The sequence below is a fragment of the Dicentrarchus labrax genome, unplaced genomic scaffold (genome assembly GCF_905237075.1).
Source record: "Dicentrarchus labrax unplaced genomic scaffold, dlabrax2021, whole genome shotgun sequence".
Classification (NCBI taxonomy): domain Eukaryota; kingdom Metazoa; phylum Chordata; class Actinopteri; family Moronidae; genus Dicentrarchus; species Dicentrarchus labrax.
In genome coordinates, this window is record NW_026136710.1 from 13,824,184 (window position 1) to 13,843,470 (window position 19,287).

The 19,287-nt window shown below is 39.6% G+C and overlaps 1 protein-coding gene across 1 annotated transcript; it reads left to right on the forward strand.

Annotated features, from left to right (window-relative positions):
• The first annotated feature begins 2,271 nt into the window (after nucleotides 1-2,271).
• urm1 (ubiquitin related modifier 1) lies at nucleotides 2,272-13,372 on the forward strand. Its single transcript, XM_051413494.1, has 5 exons — nucleotides 2,272-2,348; nucleotides 4,346-4,416; nucleotides 9,823-9,904; nucleotides 11,664-11,712; nucleotides 12,283-13,372. Exons 1-5 carry the CDS (start codon nucleotides 2,314-2,316, stop codon nucleotides 12,349-12,351), a joined length of 306 nt encoding a protein of 101 aa, XP_051269454.1. The 5' UTR covers nucleotides 2,272-2,313; the 3' UTR covers nucleotides 12,352-13,372.
• Nucleotides 13,373-19,287: the final 5,915 nt, after the last annotated feature.

Below are 19,287 nucleotides of genomic sequence, written 5' to 3' on the forward strand. Positions count from 1 at the left end.
GTGGGGGGCGAGAAAGGGATTCAAATTTGCCTCTGTTTTAGTGGATTTAGGGTTGTAATTTTGCTTGAATATGATTTTTTCTGAATTTCAAGGAACATCAGATTCAATTTTGAGGATGAGAGGCTGAGGTGAAGATGATGGAGGAAAGAGATACAAGACATAGTATTTGTCACCACCACTCCTGCACGGAAAAAAATAATAATCTAATTTAAAAACATATAATAAAAAATGTCTGACTTCATAGTGAATTACATTTTTAGTGAGTCCAGGCCAGAGGAATATATGAATATTGGCACTGGATGATGAAAGCTGATCCTTTTAACAGGATATTCAAATTTTTACAAACACACCATCAAGGACATTAGACTGAGCATATCCACAAAGGCTGAAGTTAACAGCTATTTCACATCATCCTGGTAAAAATATATATATATATATATCCCAAAAGAATCTTGATTCAAAATCTAATTTGAATATCTACACCTGTAAAACAAAGAATCATATTAAATAGTACTGCAACTTTTTACGTACACCTATCAGATACATGTACAGGGTTGAAGAAAGCACAAGAAATCCATCAACAGAACAACAGAGGAAGCGCAGTGTACCATCCACAGCTTTAGGTGAACCTCAAAGCAGCTTAGCAAATGTGACGTGACATGCAGTGATGCTGTGATAATTCCTGGATAACTCAGGAAACTTAGAACCGTAACAATCCAACCCACTCCCCATCTTCTGCCTGTGTTGCCTCCCACTGGGCTCACCCTGTCTGTTTTCACTTGTGAGGATGCTGCTACCACGAATGGTACACATCATGTCTTCATTATCTTTCTAGACTGCCACTGCGGCCTCCACCATCAGAGGACCCCCTCGTTTTCCCGCCTGGTGGTTTTCATCCACGCCTCACTCTTCCCTTGCCCCCCTGCCAGGCCCCTGGTCGATCTGTCTATCTGCCCCTGCACTGACTCCTCATTAACACATGAATGTAAACAGGGAAGGGCCTACTAAGGCTTGGACGCCAACAGAAGGCAGCGGATTTGCAATTCAAACCTCTGACCGACCCTCTACCACCCCCACCTCTTCGTCCCAGCCCCTGTATACTGGGACTGGAAATGTCACCAGTATGATTGAGGATGTATGTAAGGAGGGAGAGAGGGGATAGAGGGAGAGAGGGGATATAGAGAGAGACAGATGTGCATTCACACACTCGTGTCATGCCTCTGCATAGTTTCATATTGACATACACAATGCAAATTCAATGCACGTGCACAGGACGTGTGAGAGAAAGAGTGCTGTATATACTAATGACTTTCAAATATAATGATTTTCTAAAATAAAGTCCAAAGTCCAAGGGAATACTAGTTCATAAATGGGGGCACCACCATAAGGCTTTGTAGTAATTTGGCTTAGAATGAAGTGCATCAGACAATTTATTTAACTTATTTTTACCCTCAGGACCAAAATACACCTCTGACTGTCTTTTGAACCCTCTCAGTCTCTCAGGTCATCAGGTAGAGGGGCTGCTAACTGTTCCCAGAGTGCAAACTAAACATAGAGGAGCATTAACTATGTGCACCACAGAGCTGGAACAAACTGCTTATGGCTTTGACTGAATCTGATATGCTCATTTTGTTCTCCTATGTATTTACGCCTCTAAACTTTTTAACATATCTATTCTTTTTAATTTTATTTAATGTTTTTATGCTGTTTTTCTTTATGTTTTAAATTACATTAAACATACAAACTTTCCTTGCCTTGGGATAAAAGAGTTTCGATTTTCAGTGCTGACTCTGGGGTTGTGCAGATTAGAACCATGTCCAAAATGCTTACAGGGCCAAGTTTGGGTTTATAACTGAAAGTGTAAAAAAATGAAATTCTGGAAACAATTAAAATAAAAATTCAAATTTAAATATCAGCTGCTCAAAAACCTGTAAGCTTGTCATGTTGAGGTCAAAGATCTCAATGAACCATAACACACACAATAAAATGAAAGCAATTGAGCAACATATATTTAGCCTATAGACATAAACAAAACTATTAAATTGGTAGGGACAGAGATAATTACATGAACACAATTTTAAAACATTGACTGGCACAGGCAGCACTGTGTAGTGGACTATATTGTGAATAGTGAATATATATATATTTATATATATTTAATTATAGGAGGCTGTACCACGTATTTTTATCTACAAAATACTTGTTCAATAATAATTTCAGATTTCTGTCTCCTTCTAACCACACTGGGGAAAACGTATCCGAATACGTCACTTCCGACTTCCCCTTCCTCTACTTCCTGCATGTGCCGACAGTATGGCAGCGCCCATAGCGATTCATCTGGAGTTTGGGTAGGCGAATTTAAAACCCTTTTAGAAACCCCGGACGTGTGTCTGCCTGTATCGGTATAATGTGAAACAAAGCGTTAGAGGACCGCTGCTGTATGAGTGTGTGTTTGTGTCGCCATCCTCCGTTTGTTTAAACAGGAGCTCCAGTCAGTGTAACAACCAGCTGTCTGCGAGTTTTGAGTTTGTTTATGAATTATCCATCATCGTGTGTGAGAGAGAGAGAGAACTGAACCAAACTAAAATGAGTATTACTGTCAGCTGACTGTGTTTTAACATCTTATTCTGCCCACGCTGCATTGTGCAGCCTGTAAAACATTAAACACTGAGATTATCTCACTCCCTCCCCCCTCCCTCCCCCAGGAGAGACACAGACACCGTTCCTCTCAGCAGCTTCAGACGGATGTGCAAAGTCTGTCTGGCAACAACAAGCCACGACTGTTACTGAGCATAATCAATGAACTACAGAATAAAATGGACTTCATGACTTGGATTAAAGTCAGGTTTGAGACTTTTCTCCCTAAAGACTTGACAGCAGCCAACATCAAGTCTCTAGTTTGGATTTGGTATGATCCCTGAACAATAAAAACACTAAATATGACAGAAATAGACTGTGGGTGCCATATTTCCCTCTTATTTCATAGAAAGGATCAGTTGGTAGAAAAGACCCAATCATAGATTAATATTTTATTAGCTTTAAAGTGTCAGTTGTTCCTGTCATTAAGACAAACTGCTCAATAACTGTTTGTAGACTCACGACTTAGATAACTGAAATCTGAAATGACTATTTCTGACCTTTGTCTTCATTCGACCAATATTTACTGTCTCTTCACAGTTGCAACCCATAAAGCCTAACGGACAGGTGTGTTAAACATCATCATAAACTTCTTGTGTCTTGTGAAAGAAATAAAAAAATCATCATGCAAATCTCTTAACAGTTAACAAGAGTTCTGTCTTCAGACATTTATCAGGTAAAATGAATACAAACAAGGAGCACCAGTAACAGTACATACAGTTATTACACAATTACCTTCAGTTTTTTTTTTGGAAACTTCCCCTGAAAGTTACAGACCTTTAGAATAAAGCATTACTTAATTTTCTGGAAAATCAATGGAAAAAATCATTCAGTGAATTAAATATCTGACAAGAACTTAATCGTACTACAAAATTCTATAAAAAATACAATATTGTCATAAAGCTGCCATGCTCAGTGATTTGTAACATTGTCCGCAATTGCTTCATGCAAGCAGAGATAAAAAAGGAATGACTGTAATGTAATGTAATATCGAGAATGACAGTTGACAAATATAAAAACATTTACATTATATACAGATGAGTGACAATTTAAAGGAAAAACAAACTTCCTAGTCTCTGGAATCACCTCCATTCTTCTATAGGTGTTCACATCATTTTCAATCTACAAACTATTCATTGACTCTCTCCGTCCTTTATGAAAGCATCTGCATTCATCATGTCTATTCACTCATTTATTCAGTTCTATTTGTCCCCTGTCTTAATGGTTTCTTTCGAGACCCCTAGTTTCTTTACTGAAACACACATACACAACCTTTTTCCCTTTGAGTAATGGATTTTCTATATTTAATCCTGCAACCTGTTTAAGTCACTTAAATGTATGTGCGTTGTTTATCTGTAAAAGGTGTTTTTACCTTGATGGTGGGGACATAAGAATTGATCTACTTCTGACTTCTTTTTCTGTTGTCTTAATGCTCCTCATGAGCGTTAACGGCAGGATTAAACAGCAGTATTTTTATTTACTAAAACTTTTACGTACTCTCAACTCTTCTAGACTTCATGTTATGTTAACAGGTAAAACAGTAGTTCCTGTACCCAATTATTCCTGTATTAACAGTTATTCCTGTGTTGTGTGGAAAAACACCACAGTGTGCTTTTGTTTTTATAAAATCTGAAGTGTTGTTAGACGGCTGGTGATGGAAAGCCACAAAACCACTCTCCATTGATCTATCTGACTTTCTTTTGTCTAGCGGCGGAGCGGAGCTGCTTTTTAATGGTGTGAAGGAACATCATGTGACCCTTCCAAGCCAATCGGACCCCTGTGAGTATCACCTGTCTGTGCATGTGCATGTGCATAACTGGTGTGTTTACAGACTGTGGTTACAAAATGTCAAATAGCCGCATCTCAGGAAACCCAAGGATGACACATGTTCCTAATGAGTGTTTAGAATTGTCACTTAAGGGTCCTGCCCAGTGTTTATGCAGCCATTAGTCCGTTTACTGCAGATTAGCATCTCGCCTGCCAAATGACAACTTTTTACTGCAAGTTAAATGAAAAAAAGTACAACTAGATGACGAGGTTCAGCGTAATGGATTACATGTCAAGTTTGAAGCCTCATCATGTTGATGGTCACAACGTAATGAAGTTAATGAAAACCAGTTGCTTCCTTCCTGGCAGGTAGGATAAATGTTTTTAAAGATATAATATAGATTTCATTAAGAAACCAAATCACACTGTCGATCACTTTTTTAAAACTTTATTAATTACGCCTCACAAACTATGAATACTTGTTTATTTTCATCCCAAATTTGTCAGAAAATTTTAAAATCTTTTTAAAATATCCTTGCATTGTATCTGTTTATATAACACAACAGTGTTATAACAGGATTTTATAACTTCAGATTGACCTTAATTGATATTCCATCGATATCAGACATTTGAGTTCCATGTTTCGGTGGCATTATGCTAGTATCATACAACAGGAAAATCTGGCAACTAGACGGGTCAGTATTTAAAATTATTCCATTGCTATTATATTTACCCATCACCAGCATTTAAAACAAATGTAAATAAGCCATATAATAGCTTTCCCTTTGCACTTGACACTGTTATAACTTCCTCCCACCAGCCATTATCCTCCCATCATTTTTCTTCTCATCCTGTTCCTCCTTCCTTCCATCACCCTTTCTATCTGTGTTGCTTCCTGTTCTGCTTCCAAACTGATCCTTTCTGCCTCTCTCACTTTAAACGTTGTCCACTGGTAATGTCGAGACGTCAGTTGAGATAGTAAAGGCGGTAAAAGGGATGTTTTTCTTCTGTGAGCGAGTCACTCTTTGAGTCTGAGGTCATTTTGGCTGACTTGGCAGGCATGTTCTCATTTCTCATTTCATAAAAACTTTTCCACCTCTGGATCCAAATTGATTAGATTTTATTTTGCTGAGGGATTCAGGTTCCTTCATATGGGTCACTAAATTCAGCATGAAAGAGTCAAAGGAAAACCTGCCTGCAGCCCGATTTTACTCCCCAAACTCACCTCAGGACCCGGGCCATTGAGAAAATAAGGAGAGGAAAAGTGAATGCTGTGAATGGCAGTTGCCTAGAAGTTAAAATGTCTTGTGATTTTATGTGTGTGTGTGTGTGTGTGTCTCTGTGTGTATGTCTGTGTGTGTATGTGTGTGTGTATATGTGAGACAGAGAGAGAACAAATGAAAGAAATATGTGTCTTTGGTATTTGACTAAACAAAGGGTGTTCATCCATGGCGCTGATGTTACCACGACAACAAAAAGACAAAAGTTGACCAGAACAGGGAATGTCAGGCAGATATGACCTTGCTTGTGTGTGTGTGTGTGTGTGTGCGTGTGTGTGCATGTGCGTGTGTGTGTGTGTGTGTGTGTGTGTGTGTGCACAGCACTAGAAAATCTGAGGTTTTGCCATGTGGTGCACAAAGTTCATCATTTTAGCGTCACAAGAGCACGGACATTTTGACATAACATTTCCTGGCTGTATTTGCTCATTGTGATCTTAAGTTTGTGTGTCTGGCAGGTTTGCTGATCCTGAAAATGTTGCACCGAACTAATTTCGAGTTACTTGTGTGTGTGTCTGTGTGTGTGTCTGTGTGTGTGTCTGTGTGTGTGTGTGTGTGTGTGTGTGTGTGTGTGTGTGTGTGTGTGTGTGTGTGTCTGTGTGTGTGTGGGTGTGTTAGTACAGAAGGGGTGCAGCAGTGAAGGCAGATATAATTGGTTCTGAATCCTTCGTATTTCTCTTTGACCCCAGCCGGTGATTGATGACCCTCGACTGAAAGACCCCACCCCCACTCACTCTCTCTCTCTCTCTCTTTCTCTACCTCTCTCTCTCTTTCTCTACCTCTCTCTCTCTATCTCATACACACACTCATAACAAAACCCCCGTGGTCTAAGGATCACACAGTTTTTGCCCCTCACATCAGCAGAAAGATGGATAGCTCATCCCCCCCCTCACATGACCATCATAATTGCACAAAGACAGAAAAGCAAAAGGAGAAGGAAGGGGGAAAAACTGCACGCACAAAAGAAAAAGCGGGCACGGTTTTGAATCGGTGTCAAAATGGCGCCTTTTCCCTCCCCTCCCTCCGTGTCTCCTTTCCACCCACGCAACGCAGCTATCCCAAGATGCTTTAGGAGCCGGTGACGCATTTTCCCTCTCGCTTGTCCGTTTGCGCCCTCATATTCCTTTCCCCCTCTACCTGGACCTCAAAGCGCCATCAAAAACCCTCACCTCTGTCCGTCTGTGCCGTCCTTCTTTCCTTTTCACCTCTCTAACTGCTAATTATCTTTACATTGCATTTTTTCACACAGTTTATTTATATAAGCCCGTCTTTTTGGGCTCAGACTGGATGATTTAAATGTGTGTAACCTTTACAAGAAAGCCATTAAAAGGGCAGCGCCTGATGACTGTTTCTGTTATAAAAATCTTAACTGATGAAACTTTGAATTATTATCGACCTGCCTATCGAGCCAAGACGGCCTGTTTATTTTCTGTGTGCAACTTTTTACATGTTTGCGTGTGTGCGTGTGTTTAGGGGAAGGGAAATAAAAAAAAAGACAAAGCTAAAGATGAAGGAGAGAAAGAGGGGAGGAGAGTTTTTATGAGAGAATTAAAGAGAGTGTGTGAGAGTGTGTGTGTGAGAGACGGAGAGAGCGAGAGAGATCAAATGAAAGAGTAAATGGGGGGCGAGAGGATGAAAGAGCGAATAAGGGGTAATGGTGGAGAAAAATTACCAATAGTCAAAGGCAGAGAGAAAGAGAGCAAAGAAAGGAGTCACCACAAAGAAGGAGTTATGACTGCTGTAGTGATTAGTTCTGTTTTTAGCCCTGCAGAGGTGTAGGTCAATATTCACTACCTAGTACTCTGGTGTGTGTGTGTGTGTGTGTGTGTGTGTGTGTGTGTGTGTGTGTGTGTGTGTGTGTGTGCACGTGTGTGTGTGTGCGTGTGTGTATGCGTGTGTGTGTGTGTGTGTGTGTATGCGTGTGTGTGTGTGTATGCGTGTGTGTGTGTGTGTGTTGCAAGGGGAGGTATTTGTCTTTTTTTTATATGGAGTCCTGGAACCGTAGAAAACCAGCACTATCATTACACTACTGAGGTGGCCGACAGCACTGCAATTAACTTGAACGCCATTCACACAGACTTGGGGGTGCATGTGCAGTAACGCACACACACACACACGCACCCGCTCTCACACACCTTTATACATCACATATCATCCACTCAAGTCTGTTGCTCTCATAGCCACAGTGACCGGGCTGGTGCCTCTAGAGATCCATGAATCTTTTATTGTCACAAGCTAAATGCCGCAAGTAGGCCTTTCTTTCTTTCATAATTTTGTGGGTTTTTTTACATTTTCTTCGTTTATATTTAATTTTATTGCATCTTCTGGGTATTTGTATTATGGGTTTGTAATCAAGCATTGGTTTACTAAAATGGGAGCACTGTCATTTCTGCAATTTTATGGATGAATATATATTAAACCTTAAACTTTTTAAGGCAACTCTTCCACAGATAATTAAAGAAACATTTTGATCTGTTTTGTGGAGCCAAAAATTGTATTTTGGTGAATTTTTGGAAGATGTTCGACACCAAAGTCTCAGTAATTTCACACATGCAGAATGTAAGCCCACATTCTATAAATCTAAAAAATCTAAATTCCTTGAAATGTAAAATAAAATCCACATTTGACCTTACTGTGAGCAGGCAACATTTTTTCTCCTGCATTTTTCTGAATGTATTTCATGTAAAAACTGTAGCCTTTGTGCTGGTTTAACGTGATATTAGCACTGCCTTTGGTCCAGCTGAACATGGGGAATCCCTGCGTGGTTCGACGCCTACCTGCTTCGACATCACAGCTCTCTTACACCTGGTTTGGGAGGACTCGCTGTCGTCCTCATACCCTCGTATCTGCTCCATCTGCTGCTGCTCTCTCCTTCTCCTGCTCTCTTGTCATGTATTTGCTCTTTTTCCCTCTCCTATTTATTTTCTTTCTCTGCCCCCCCCCCTGTTCTTCTGTTCCTGTGTAAACTGGTCAAGGAGGCCGATACTGTACATTTTGATGGTGTGTGTGTGTGTGTGTGTGTGTGTGTGTGTGTGTGTGGAGAGAGAGAGAGAGAGAGAGAGAGAGAGAGAGATATGGCTAGCAGAAATGGCAGTCCTGCTCTCAATGTTATTGCGAATCGTCCTTCTCCTGTACATTAACTAGACAGCCGTGAACATACACGCACGGCGCACACTCGAACACACAACCAGGAAATGCTCACAGGAAAATACTATATTTGTGTGTTTTGTGGCATGTGTCCATACTATTCCACTATTTTCCTTACAAAACGTACAGTTTTGTAAGAAAAACACGCCAAGCACTAATACACAGAGAATCAAAAGCTCTTACACCACCTTGGATCTTAATGTTAACGGCCACCATAACTGTAATATATTCATTATTAGTTGTTTAGGGGGGATTTATCCTAAAAACTCTCTTTGTCAGCCAGCCTGAGTGAGGCTCAACCTATTGTTGAGACAAGGTCAATCTGATTGTTCGAGAGGTCAGACTCGTAGAAAATTCAAGCATCGCTGATATTCAAGCTCAGACGGTTTAATGTCCGACTCTAACAAAGAAAATTATTATTGCGAAATTGGATTTTCTGTTAATTTTTTTTGGTCCTGCGCAAATTTTTAACTACAAAGTATGAGGCTTGGAAGAAATCTAATTGCATTTCTATTTTAAAAGAAGTAGATGCTTTTGGAAAATGTCTGGCTTAATATAATTTTTTTTTTATTATTATTTTAACCTTCGAAAATTACACATCACGCTGTGGATGGTCTTTGTTTTCTAATCTGTTCAGTCGATTCTAGATTAATACACACAAATCATTCATTTTATTTCTCTCTAACCAAGGTGAACAATGTCGCTCTTGGCCATTGACATCAGTCAACCCTCCCCCCATTTCCAGTGCCTTCTCCTTTCCCCCCTAACATACACATACACTCATAAATATACATGCACACAGACACACACACACACATATACACAGCCTTGTCCCGCCTGGTGCTACCGTCGCGTCACATCGACCAGGGGGCTGGAACCATGCACCTTGACCCCTAACCCCTGACCTGTGACCTCTGTTGTCTGCCTGTGTATGGGCTTTGTGTGTGTATGGGCTTTATATTTGTGTGTGTGCGTGTGTGTGTGTGTTTTCCAGGGGACGTGAAGCAGCTGCTGGTCTGGATCCAACGGAACCTGCTGAAGGAACGGCCCGAGCTCTTTGTCCAAGGAGACTCTGTGTGAGTATGTGTGTGTGCACTTGACACACACTTGATCTGTGTACAGCAAGATAACCTAAAAGGATATGTTATACATCACACCACCACTGGAAAAAAAAAATCTTAACTGCCAAATATGATAAATAATATTAAATACATTTACTTTCCATATATTGAAAGAAGAGCTTTCAATATATGGTACATTTTAAAATATAACTGAGTCGAGGAGCTTTCTGAAGTATTTTTTTTACTTAAAACTGCTGAAATGCTGGAGGGAAAACGGTCTGGCCTTCAGGTTATGGGTTTCAGTTCGATGATTACTTGTGTGCAATTGTGTGTGTGCATGTGAGCTTGTGTGTTTGTACCCACACACGTATGTATATATATATATATATGTGTGTGTGTGTGGGGGGTCCAGGGCTCACAGCAGTCTTATAGGACTGGCTGACTTTTACAGCTGCCTTTGTGCAGGACTATTTATAGCTCCACCTAACCAATGAATGAAGAAAAAGCTGGCCTACCTATAAACCTTATAGATTTGATGTATGTGTGTTTGTGTGTGCTCTGTGTTGGCAGAACACAGAGTTTTTGAGCAAACCATCATCAAGATGTTTTCTTCATTATCTTTTAAAAAAAGATATATGGATGCTGTGTGTGATTACAATTTACAATCCATACCTTCAAAAAATATATATTTTCATCCATTTCAATGCAGCCCTGTTTGTGTGTTTGTATTTGTGTGTGTGTTTGTGTAGCCACATGTTTGTACTCACAGGTTCCTCTCACATTGCCCTTTCTCATTGACGTCATAGAGCATCCACAAGGTGGAGAGAAGCTCACTTGAACAGTATGAGAGGCATCAGTGTCTGTTCCAGGCATTATCTCGATATCCACATTACTCAGTTTCTTCTGTGGCCTTCACAAAAAAAAAAAAAACCTGACACCGTACTAAATCTGCACCCATAGGTGCCTGTTGTTACCCTCCCCCATTACCCCCATTATCCTCTTCTGAAGGGTGGCGGTTTTATTTGTTTATTTATTTATTTCTTCTGTTATTTTTGGGCCCCCATTCATTTCTAGTGACAGTTTGTTTCCCCTCCACAATCTACTCTGTTACCTGAGTCTCTTATGTTTCTTTTATATTAAAAAAAACGTCATTACTATCAGTCCTTGTTGACCAGAAAACAATTTGGGAATTTGTGATTTGTAATACAAGAGCTCTATGTATATTCATAGATAGAGCTGTTTCAATGCACTAAGTGTCTAGGAATTCTATACAGTGAAGTGATGAAAATTAAAACATCAGACTTGATTTCTTATTTTCTCTACGCTATGTTTAGCTATATATTATATATATTATATATATGTATGTCCTGAAAAGATTTCAGTAGAAACAGCAAAATGTTGTTGTTTTTTTAAATGTTACTTTCAGGTGTTTTAATATATTTGTGTTTTTTATAAGCAAACTACATTACTGTAGTTATAACTGTTGTAACACAGGCTGTCTCAATATATGGCTTAATTGGACAGGCTTACATTCAGAGGGAAAATAAATTCTCCTGCCTGAGAAAGCAATACATTTCTATTTCTCTTTTAAGTTAAGTTTATATTGTGTGTTTTCTTTTTTTTTTTTTTTTTATGTATCTGCATTTTTCTGTGCATCTGTGAAGGCTTTCCTGCTCTACCTGTTTGTGTCTTTTACACATATGTGTACGTGTGTTTGTGTCTGTGTTTTCCTTTGGGAAATGTGTCGGACTCAAAACAATGTGTTTTCCCACAGGAGACCTGGGATTCTGGTGCTTATCAATGATGCAGACTGGGAGCTAATGGTGAGCACTGGGAGCCACGTTCACTGTCAGATGGTGTACAGAGTGTACATGTGTTTCCAGCAGCTTGTAGAATACACGCATTATTTTAATTTTAAGTTCTTTTAACCTATGTTGTCTGTTTTCAGGATGTACTATTATGGTGTAAAATGATTGAAGATCATGTATACAGCTTTATGTCTTCATGTTTAGATCCCTATAACTGTTTAGAAATGCTTGTGTGGACGTTTTGTGAGGACTGTGTGAGTGTGAAGGTTAGCCCTATATGTTCACTGAGATTGTTCATTTTCTCAGAGTCAGTTAATGTTTCATATCATTGGAAAGCAGCTGCAAGACAAGTTTGTCCTTGGGGTCTCATATCTGAACACATATTTACATGCACACACAGTCTGAACGCTTCAATTTCAATCCACTGATTCAATTACAGGACGCAACACAGGATGTAAATTAAATGAAAAGTTTGTCCTTGATTGGCCCACAATGGTAACACAGGAGTAATACACATATTTGTAAAAGTAAAGACAGACATTTCTGTGTGAATATTGAATATTTTGTGTATTTTCTAATCCTCAGGGGGAGCTGGACTACCAACTACAAGACCAAGACAATGTTGTGTTTATTTCTACTCTTCATGGAGGATAGAAAATGAAATGCGGAATATAAACATATCCTTAACATCTCTGTAACTGCCTTTTCACCACATCTTCTGCACTCTTCACTCCCCCCGCCCCACATCTCAACAACACGTCACCCCATTGGACGCTGTGGATGTGCAGCCTGCACCATGACATCTGAGGTGATTGATGTTGGTCTGCAAAAATGAGTGGAAATTCAAAGATGGTTAGCAAAAAAAAATAAATGTGGAAACTGTGAGACTGGAATTCTGTGGACGTTTGCGTAAATACCAACATTTTTTAATCGAGCCGGACAGGTTTAAAGGGCAGCCATGTGAAGCTCTGGTTGTACTGGTCAACCACCCAGGTGCAAGTGTAAATACCTACAGTTGGCGTGTAAACCTTCATCTCCCTGCATCTGCTCCTCCAGCATGACTGAAAGACAGAATGACCTTATCGTGGGGGCCACAATGACCTTCTGTTCGCCAGGACAGAAAAGAAAAGGTAACACTTTACATGAGCCGCATGTCAACATTTATTAAATTGTTTATAACAGATGTATTTGTAAGCAGATATATAAGGACATTTTAAGTGTTTTTGAATGTATTTGTCAACAATTACAACATTTTATGGTTATACACCAATAGCCAGATATGGATGCTTCACATGTGGAGTTACAGTTGTTGTCCGTTTCTCACATTTTCTGTGTTTACAACTGCCTTTATAGTGGGTAATAAACAATTCCTTAAATGTTTATGAAGTGCTTGGAAAAATAAATTTGGGGAGTGTTCAAATACAGTGTTACAGGAAAAAAAAAAAATTTCTCCTTTTTTTTTTACTTGTATGTGATTAAAAAAATATATTTTGTTTATTATGTTTTATTCTTCTTATTGCTTCTGATATTTCCCCCAACAAAATGAAAACAGATTAAAAGCTTTTTTTTTAAAAAAAATAAACTGCCTATATCTGCTTTTATACTGTAAATTCTGAAATTTAAAAGTATTTTTCCACATTAAAAAAGTATTATTTGTTGATTTCACTAACATTAACAGGATGGAATATTCTCAGTTATTAACACAGTAGAGAAATAACAATTTAAACATATATTTTATTTATGGAAATGAATTTTTAGCCTACTCTTTAATTTACAAAGAGTATTGCAATTGCAGTGAATCATCTGTTTGTAGTGAATTTCTATACAGTCGTCTATGTTATGATTTTCATCCTCCAATGTAAATGTTATAAATATTTCAAGTCCCAAACACCACATTGTGTGTTTCTACACTTTACAGTGTCACCATAAAGTCTAGTTTTGGCTGCAAGGAGCTCCAGCAGCCTGTACCGCACACAGGCCTGTAGCAAACGCTTTTCTCAATTAGAATTTAACATCACGCTTCGATAATTCCTGGTGATAGCTTATATCTGATCGATTTAAGCCCAGCTCTGTGATCACACTGCAGTTTTAGGCTGATTAGACGAGACTTGAGGGAGATTTTACCGTCCTATAGCCCCACTCAGCTGGAATATTCATAAGAGGTGGGGGGGTGGAGGGTGTGTGTGTGTGTGTGTGTGTGTGTGTGTGTGAGTGTGATGGTGGTGGTGGGTGGGGTGTGAACTACAGGACCACTGCGGGAGGTCGAGGTCTAGCCTCCGGGCTGCCCTCCCCTGAACGCCCGGGGCGACCTAAAACCTTTTCTCGGTTGTGGAGTCCGATTTGCAACGGGAAACCGAGCGATAATGGCCGGTAGAAAGGAAATGCTAATGAGGCTGCGAGGGGGTTAGAGAGGAGAAAATGTAACACTGTGTCAGCTAGTGCAGGCCTGGGACACTGAGTGTGTGAGAGGGAGACTTTTACAGAGATGATATAGGACATTTTTCTGTGTGCATAGACTTTATAGGCCACCATTAATTTTTTTTTTAGAATTATTTGGCCCCAATATTAAGAACACAAAAGCTTTAAAAGTTTTTTATTTTTTTTAAGAGTGTATAATCTTTTTAAATTGTATCTTCTATCCAGTGGTTAGTTTTCCATAATTTATGTGCAAATCATGTTTACACCCTCATCCTATTCCCTCTCACTCTCCACTGTCACAGAACTATAGAGAGCTCTCTAAATACTGGAGTTCCTCCATTACTCCTGCAGGGTTTGGACTATTACCTGGGCCTCCGCGGGGGGTGTTGGGCTAAACCAGTGCCCCCCAGCCTGCACACACACACACACACACACACACACACACACACACACACTGACTGGCTGCAACAGGAGAGCTGGTGACGATGCTGTTGGTGAGTGAGTTGACTTGGCCTCACCATCACATCACACACACATGGATCATAAGGACTCTGAACAGTCCAGGTTACAACAGTGTGTGTAAAAAAAATAGTAAAAAAGCGCATGTGATCTCCAGTCTGTGGTAACACCGCCATAAAGTAAACACCAGCCAATAAAAATAAACTACAAGACTATGATTTTACATAATAGCATTTTATCGAGAAGGCTAACCGGATGATTCTTGTGTAAAAAATGCTTTTTTTTTCTGTAACAAAAAAACAGCAAAACGAACATGCATTCCCTGCATTAAAGTAAACATATATTTACTCCTAATATTTCAATAATGATGACCAAATTGAAACCCCTAATTAAACATGTAAGTGTAGGCTATGTTCTTGTGTCATCTAAGATTGTTTACGAAATGCGATAAGAGAAAACATATTTTATTAAATAAATAAATAATAAATAAAGTGACACCTGCCTGCTTTCTTTTTTTACGCTAAAAGCAACTGTTGCCAGATTTACCCTCCATCGTGTTTTCCTATTGCACTCACAGGCTCCCATAGTTTCCTGCAGGGAATTCAGTGCTGAGACTCAATGCATGTTATCTGTAAGTGGACAAAACACTGTGTTGAAATATATACAGCCTAAACTGCACAAACTAATGGAAACTAAGCTCACAGCCTGCAAATAACTGATTGATTGATTAGAGGTTTTTTTTTTTTTTGCATCTCTCGCCACAATCAAAATGTTACAAGACTCAGCTCTATAACATCACTACAGCCTTCTGATTGTTATTTTAAGAAAAGGATTTCTGGGTGGGAAACACACCCCTGTTATGCTGCTGTTGTTGTTTTTTTTGTTAACACGTAACACCAAAAAAAAAAAAAAAAAAAAAAACGTTTGCATAAATCATGCATTTCTTTAAGAACAGGCTTCCGATATTAGAATATTTCATATGCGGTTGTAATTTAGAGGATATACCAATATTCTGTTGAAATAGAGAGAGAAACAGTAGCAGAGTCATTTCACACAGAAGCATTTGTGCAAACGTGATGCACTGATCCCCTGGAATTAAGAAAGGTTAGCCTTTAATGTTCAACAACACACACATTGGCTGTGGTGTGTGTGTGTGTGTGTGTGTGTGTGTGTGTGTGTGTGTGTGTGTGTGTGTTTGAATTAAATGATGGGTCTGTGAACAAAATTACGACGTTTTCTAAAAAAAAAAAAATTTGATATTTGAAATAAGAAGTTATCTTTAAGAGGTCAAATATTTTATATATTTTTTGCATGAACCGTTAAAAACTTTCACCGTTTTTATGTATTATTTTATTAAGATTAAAATTTGCCTAATTTGCAGGTAATTTATAGTTTTCGAAAAGAATAATTCGAACTGGTTTTAAGCAGCAAAATAATTCCATTTTAAAAAAAGGATGCAAAACGATAAAAACGTCCAACAATGGGCCAAAAAGTGTCCCACGTGATTTATCAGTGACGCTGTTTGGCTCCAGAGATTTGGCAGCTTCAGTCATCAGGCCTCTTCTGCTCTGTCTGTTTTCTGTTTGTACACCTTGGAACTGAGCACACTGCCTTTGATATTGTCTTAAAAAGCACTAAATGCGTTTTTAAAATTGTGTTTTAAGTAATATATCCGTGGTTAAGTGCCCTTTCTGTAGGATGCGTTGTAGCTTTGCCTTAATAGGCTCTAAATGTGCTCTTAATATATTAATAAATTATAAGGAATTATTTAGAAACCGTTTTTTAAAGCCAAATGTAGCTTTTAACGAAAACTTTCTTTTAATTTATTCTGTCTGCCTCGTTCATTTGTATTTATTCTCCTCGTTCATGACTCCATGTGTCTGAGATGGTCCAATTTTTTTTTTTTTTTTTTAGCTTTGCTCATCTCACCCACAACGTGCCTCTGTGCTGCATGCAGGCCTCACTCTGTGAGCACTCAACTTACTGCTTTATACTATTTGCCAAACACAGTCGATACATCAATGCTTCCAGTCGATATTTGCCATTTTAAACAAACAGTCTTGATTAGATCTTCGACAAAGTGTAAATACCAATCGGGCCAACCACAACGCACACCCCGAATAACACATTACATGAGGCAGAATAAGATTTCCTCCACTTTATTGGCCCAGTCCGGCGTCTTTTCCTCCATAAAATCCTAAATGTGGCTTGCATCTTACCTGAAATGAGACAGTTACAAAACAAAACAAGTCTAAAGGCCTTTCTATAGCCTTCTTTGTGGTTTGGAGGCCTACATTCTTGGTGTGGCGTTTGGCCAAAGACAGCAGTGATGAATGTGAGTCTGCAGCAACAGATGTCCATACACAATTCTTGGGGTTGAATTTGAGTTTACTCAAGAATTGCGTTTGGACAATCAGTCGCTAAAGACTCTGTGTATCCTCTGCCAAGATTTAAAAGGAGAAACTAAGCATTTGATTATTTAAATCACAAGTGTGCACGGGTAGTTATTGTATAGGCCCATGGCTGCACCTGCTACTGCTGCCTAAATGCCCTTTGACAGTATGATCTGCGTCTGACACTGAAAACTGTTTTCTTTCTCTTTTTTCCCTACAAGATAGGGGGTTGCAGCACTGTGCATTATTTTTTGACATTCTCACTGCTCAGCATTGCCTCGGATTTGCCTTTTTTCCTTTGAAAAGAATCAGCTCTCTCACTGAGCATTTCCAACAACTGAGCTGTTGCAGCAGAAAACTAGACCTCAAGATATTCTTTTGCGATGAAAAATATTCAAATGTAGCCTGTAGTTCAACTTTCCTCTAAACTAGTACATCCCAAAATGCTTGAGCACACTCTCTTGTTTAATGTAGAGGCTGATCGCCACATTAGAAGAAAGTCCATCCTTTTTTTTTTTTTTTTTAGCAATTGTTTGATTTAGTATCAAAGGCATTGTTGCAGCCACAATCACTTTGTGACTTTCTCCACTGCTGCTTGAAAGCATCCTATTTTCTAGTTTCTCTTACAGCTACCGTTATCTCTCCATGCCCTTACACTGGTTGCTACTTGCAAAGTTAAACCCCAAGTCTGTCCAGATCTCTGGGCCCTTAAGATGGCTGAATGGCCGTTGCATCTTTAAGTAAAATGTCATCTCCTTTTGGTTCACCGGAAAGTCTTACTTTCAAAGTGTCTAAAAAAAAAAAGAGGTGAAAAAGAAAAGAATCAAAGCAGCTCAACTGGACTTTCTTTCATTTTTAAAGTCCGAGGGGAGAACGCAAAGAAAACGTTTCGCCATTTCTGCACCTGTGTACTGTCATCGATTTAGGGAAAGACGGTTCAGTTCTGGTGCCTCAGGATGCACAATGGCTTTCCACGGATGTTAAATCTAAAAAAAAAAAAAAAAAAAAAAAAAATCCCCTCCTATTTGAAGAAAGACACTTGGAGCGTTCGTGCTGTTTCCTCTCTGGTGTTTTATAGCTGGTGATGAAACAGAACTGTTTTTTTGTTTGTTTGTTTTTTAAAGAAAAAGGAAACCCCTTAGTTCCCGTTGGTGCGTCCTTGGTTCAGTTCCCACGACGTGCGTTCTCTCGGATCTCTCTGCTCCGTCCAAATGCCCCCCCAGCGAGCAGCGTCGGATGGTGACAAAAAAAAGAGGCTGAGGAGCAGGAGAGAGGCAGCGGGCTTCGTGCACTCCGGACAGACGCTCCTGCCTCCCTTCCTTCCATCCTCTCTTTACGGGTCTCTCGGACTGACTGACTGACTGGATGGATGTCTCTCTGCCCTCCTGCCTTTTTCTTTACGCTGCTCCAACAATAAACGCTGCTGCCGCGACGCAAGGCGGAGAGAGGAGTGGAGAAGGTCCTCGCTTGGTACTGAATTTGAATAACACCACGGGGTGATAAATGTCCATTGTACTGCTTAAGTAATGAATCTCCGCTGTCCTCTATGTCACACACACACACACACACACACACACACACACACACACACACACACGCCAGCAGCTGCGATGAGGGACCAGCAGCCCCTCTTAAAGACACAACAGCCCTATTTTCTACCCAAAAAGAGATTACAATCCCGACACTGTTTACTCTCTGACCGCACTGCATGACGTTTAGTGTTTGTCTTGTGCCCCCTCTCTTGTGTGAGCAAACTAGTGCAACGCTGTAACCAGGCACTTGGACATAAAGCGATGCCTTCAGCGCAGCCATGTGCAGCCATTCTGCTGCAGAAAAGGGCAGCCTACTGTAGGCCTGTGTGGCAAGTGTTGTCCGGAGTGACAGAAAATGAGTGGATTATATGATGCTCATGTGACAGGCGATTGATGGGGACAGGGGTCACGTTGTCTTACATTTAAAATAACTATAAAATCACACTTATAGTAGCTTTCATGCAAAAAGATGCAATAAAAACAGCAAAAATAGTGCAAAACTCTTACGATCGTTTTGTATTGACTTAGCAATGCTTTGTACATCCTATTACAGTTTAAACTCCTTATATGTTGCACTTGTGCAGCTGTTTTTTTAATTTATTTTAAAAGGTTAAATATTGTAGCCCTCAAGCGCTCCTGGTATGAACACTGTAACCAATAAGATAATCAGTTTAAGTATTTTTACATGCCTTAAAAACAAAAGAACCAAATTAAAGAGCGTTTTGTCTTTGCATGCCTATATAGGCCTAACTGCATTTTAGGCAGCATCCTATCAAGAGAGCTGGCAC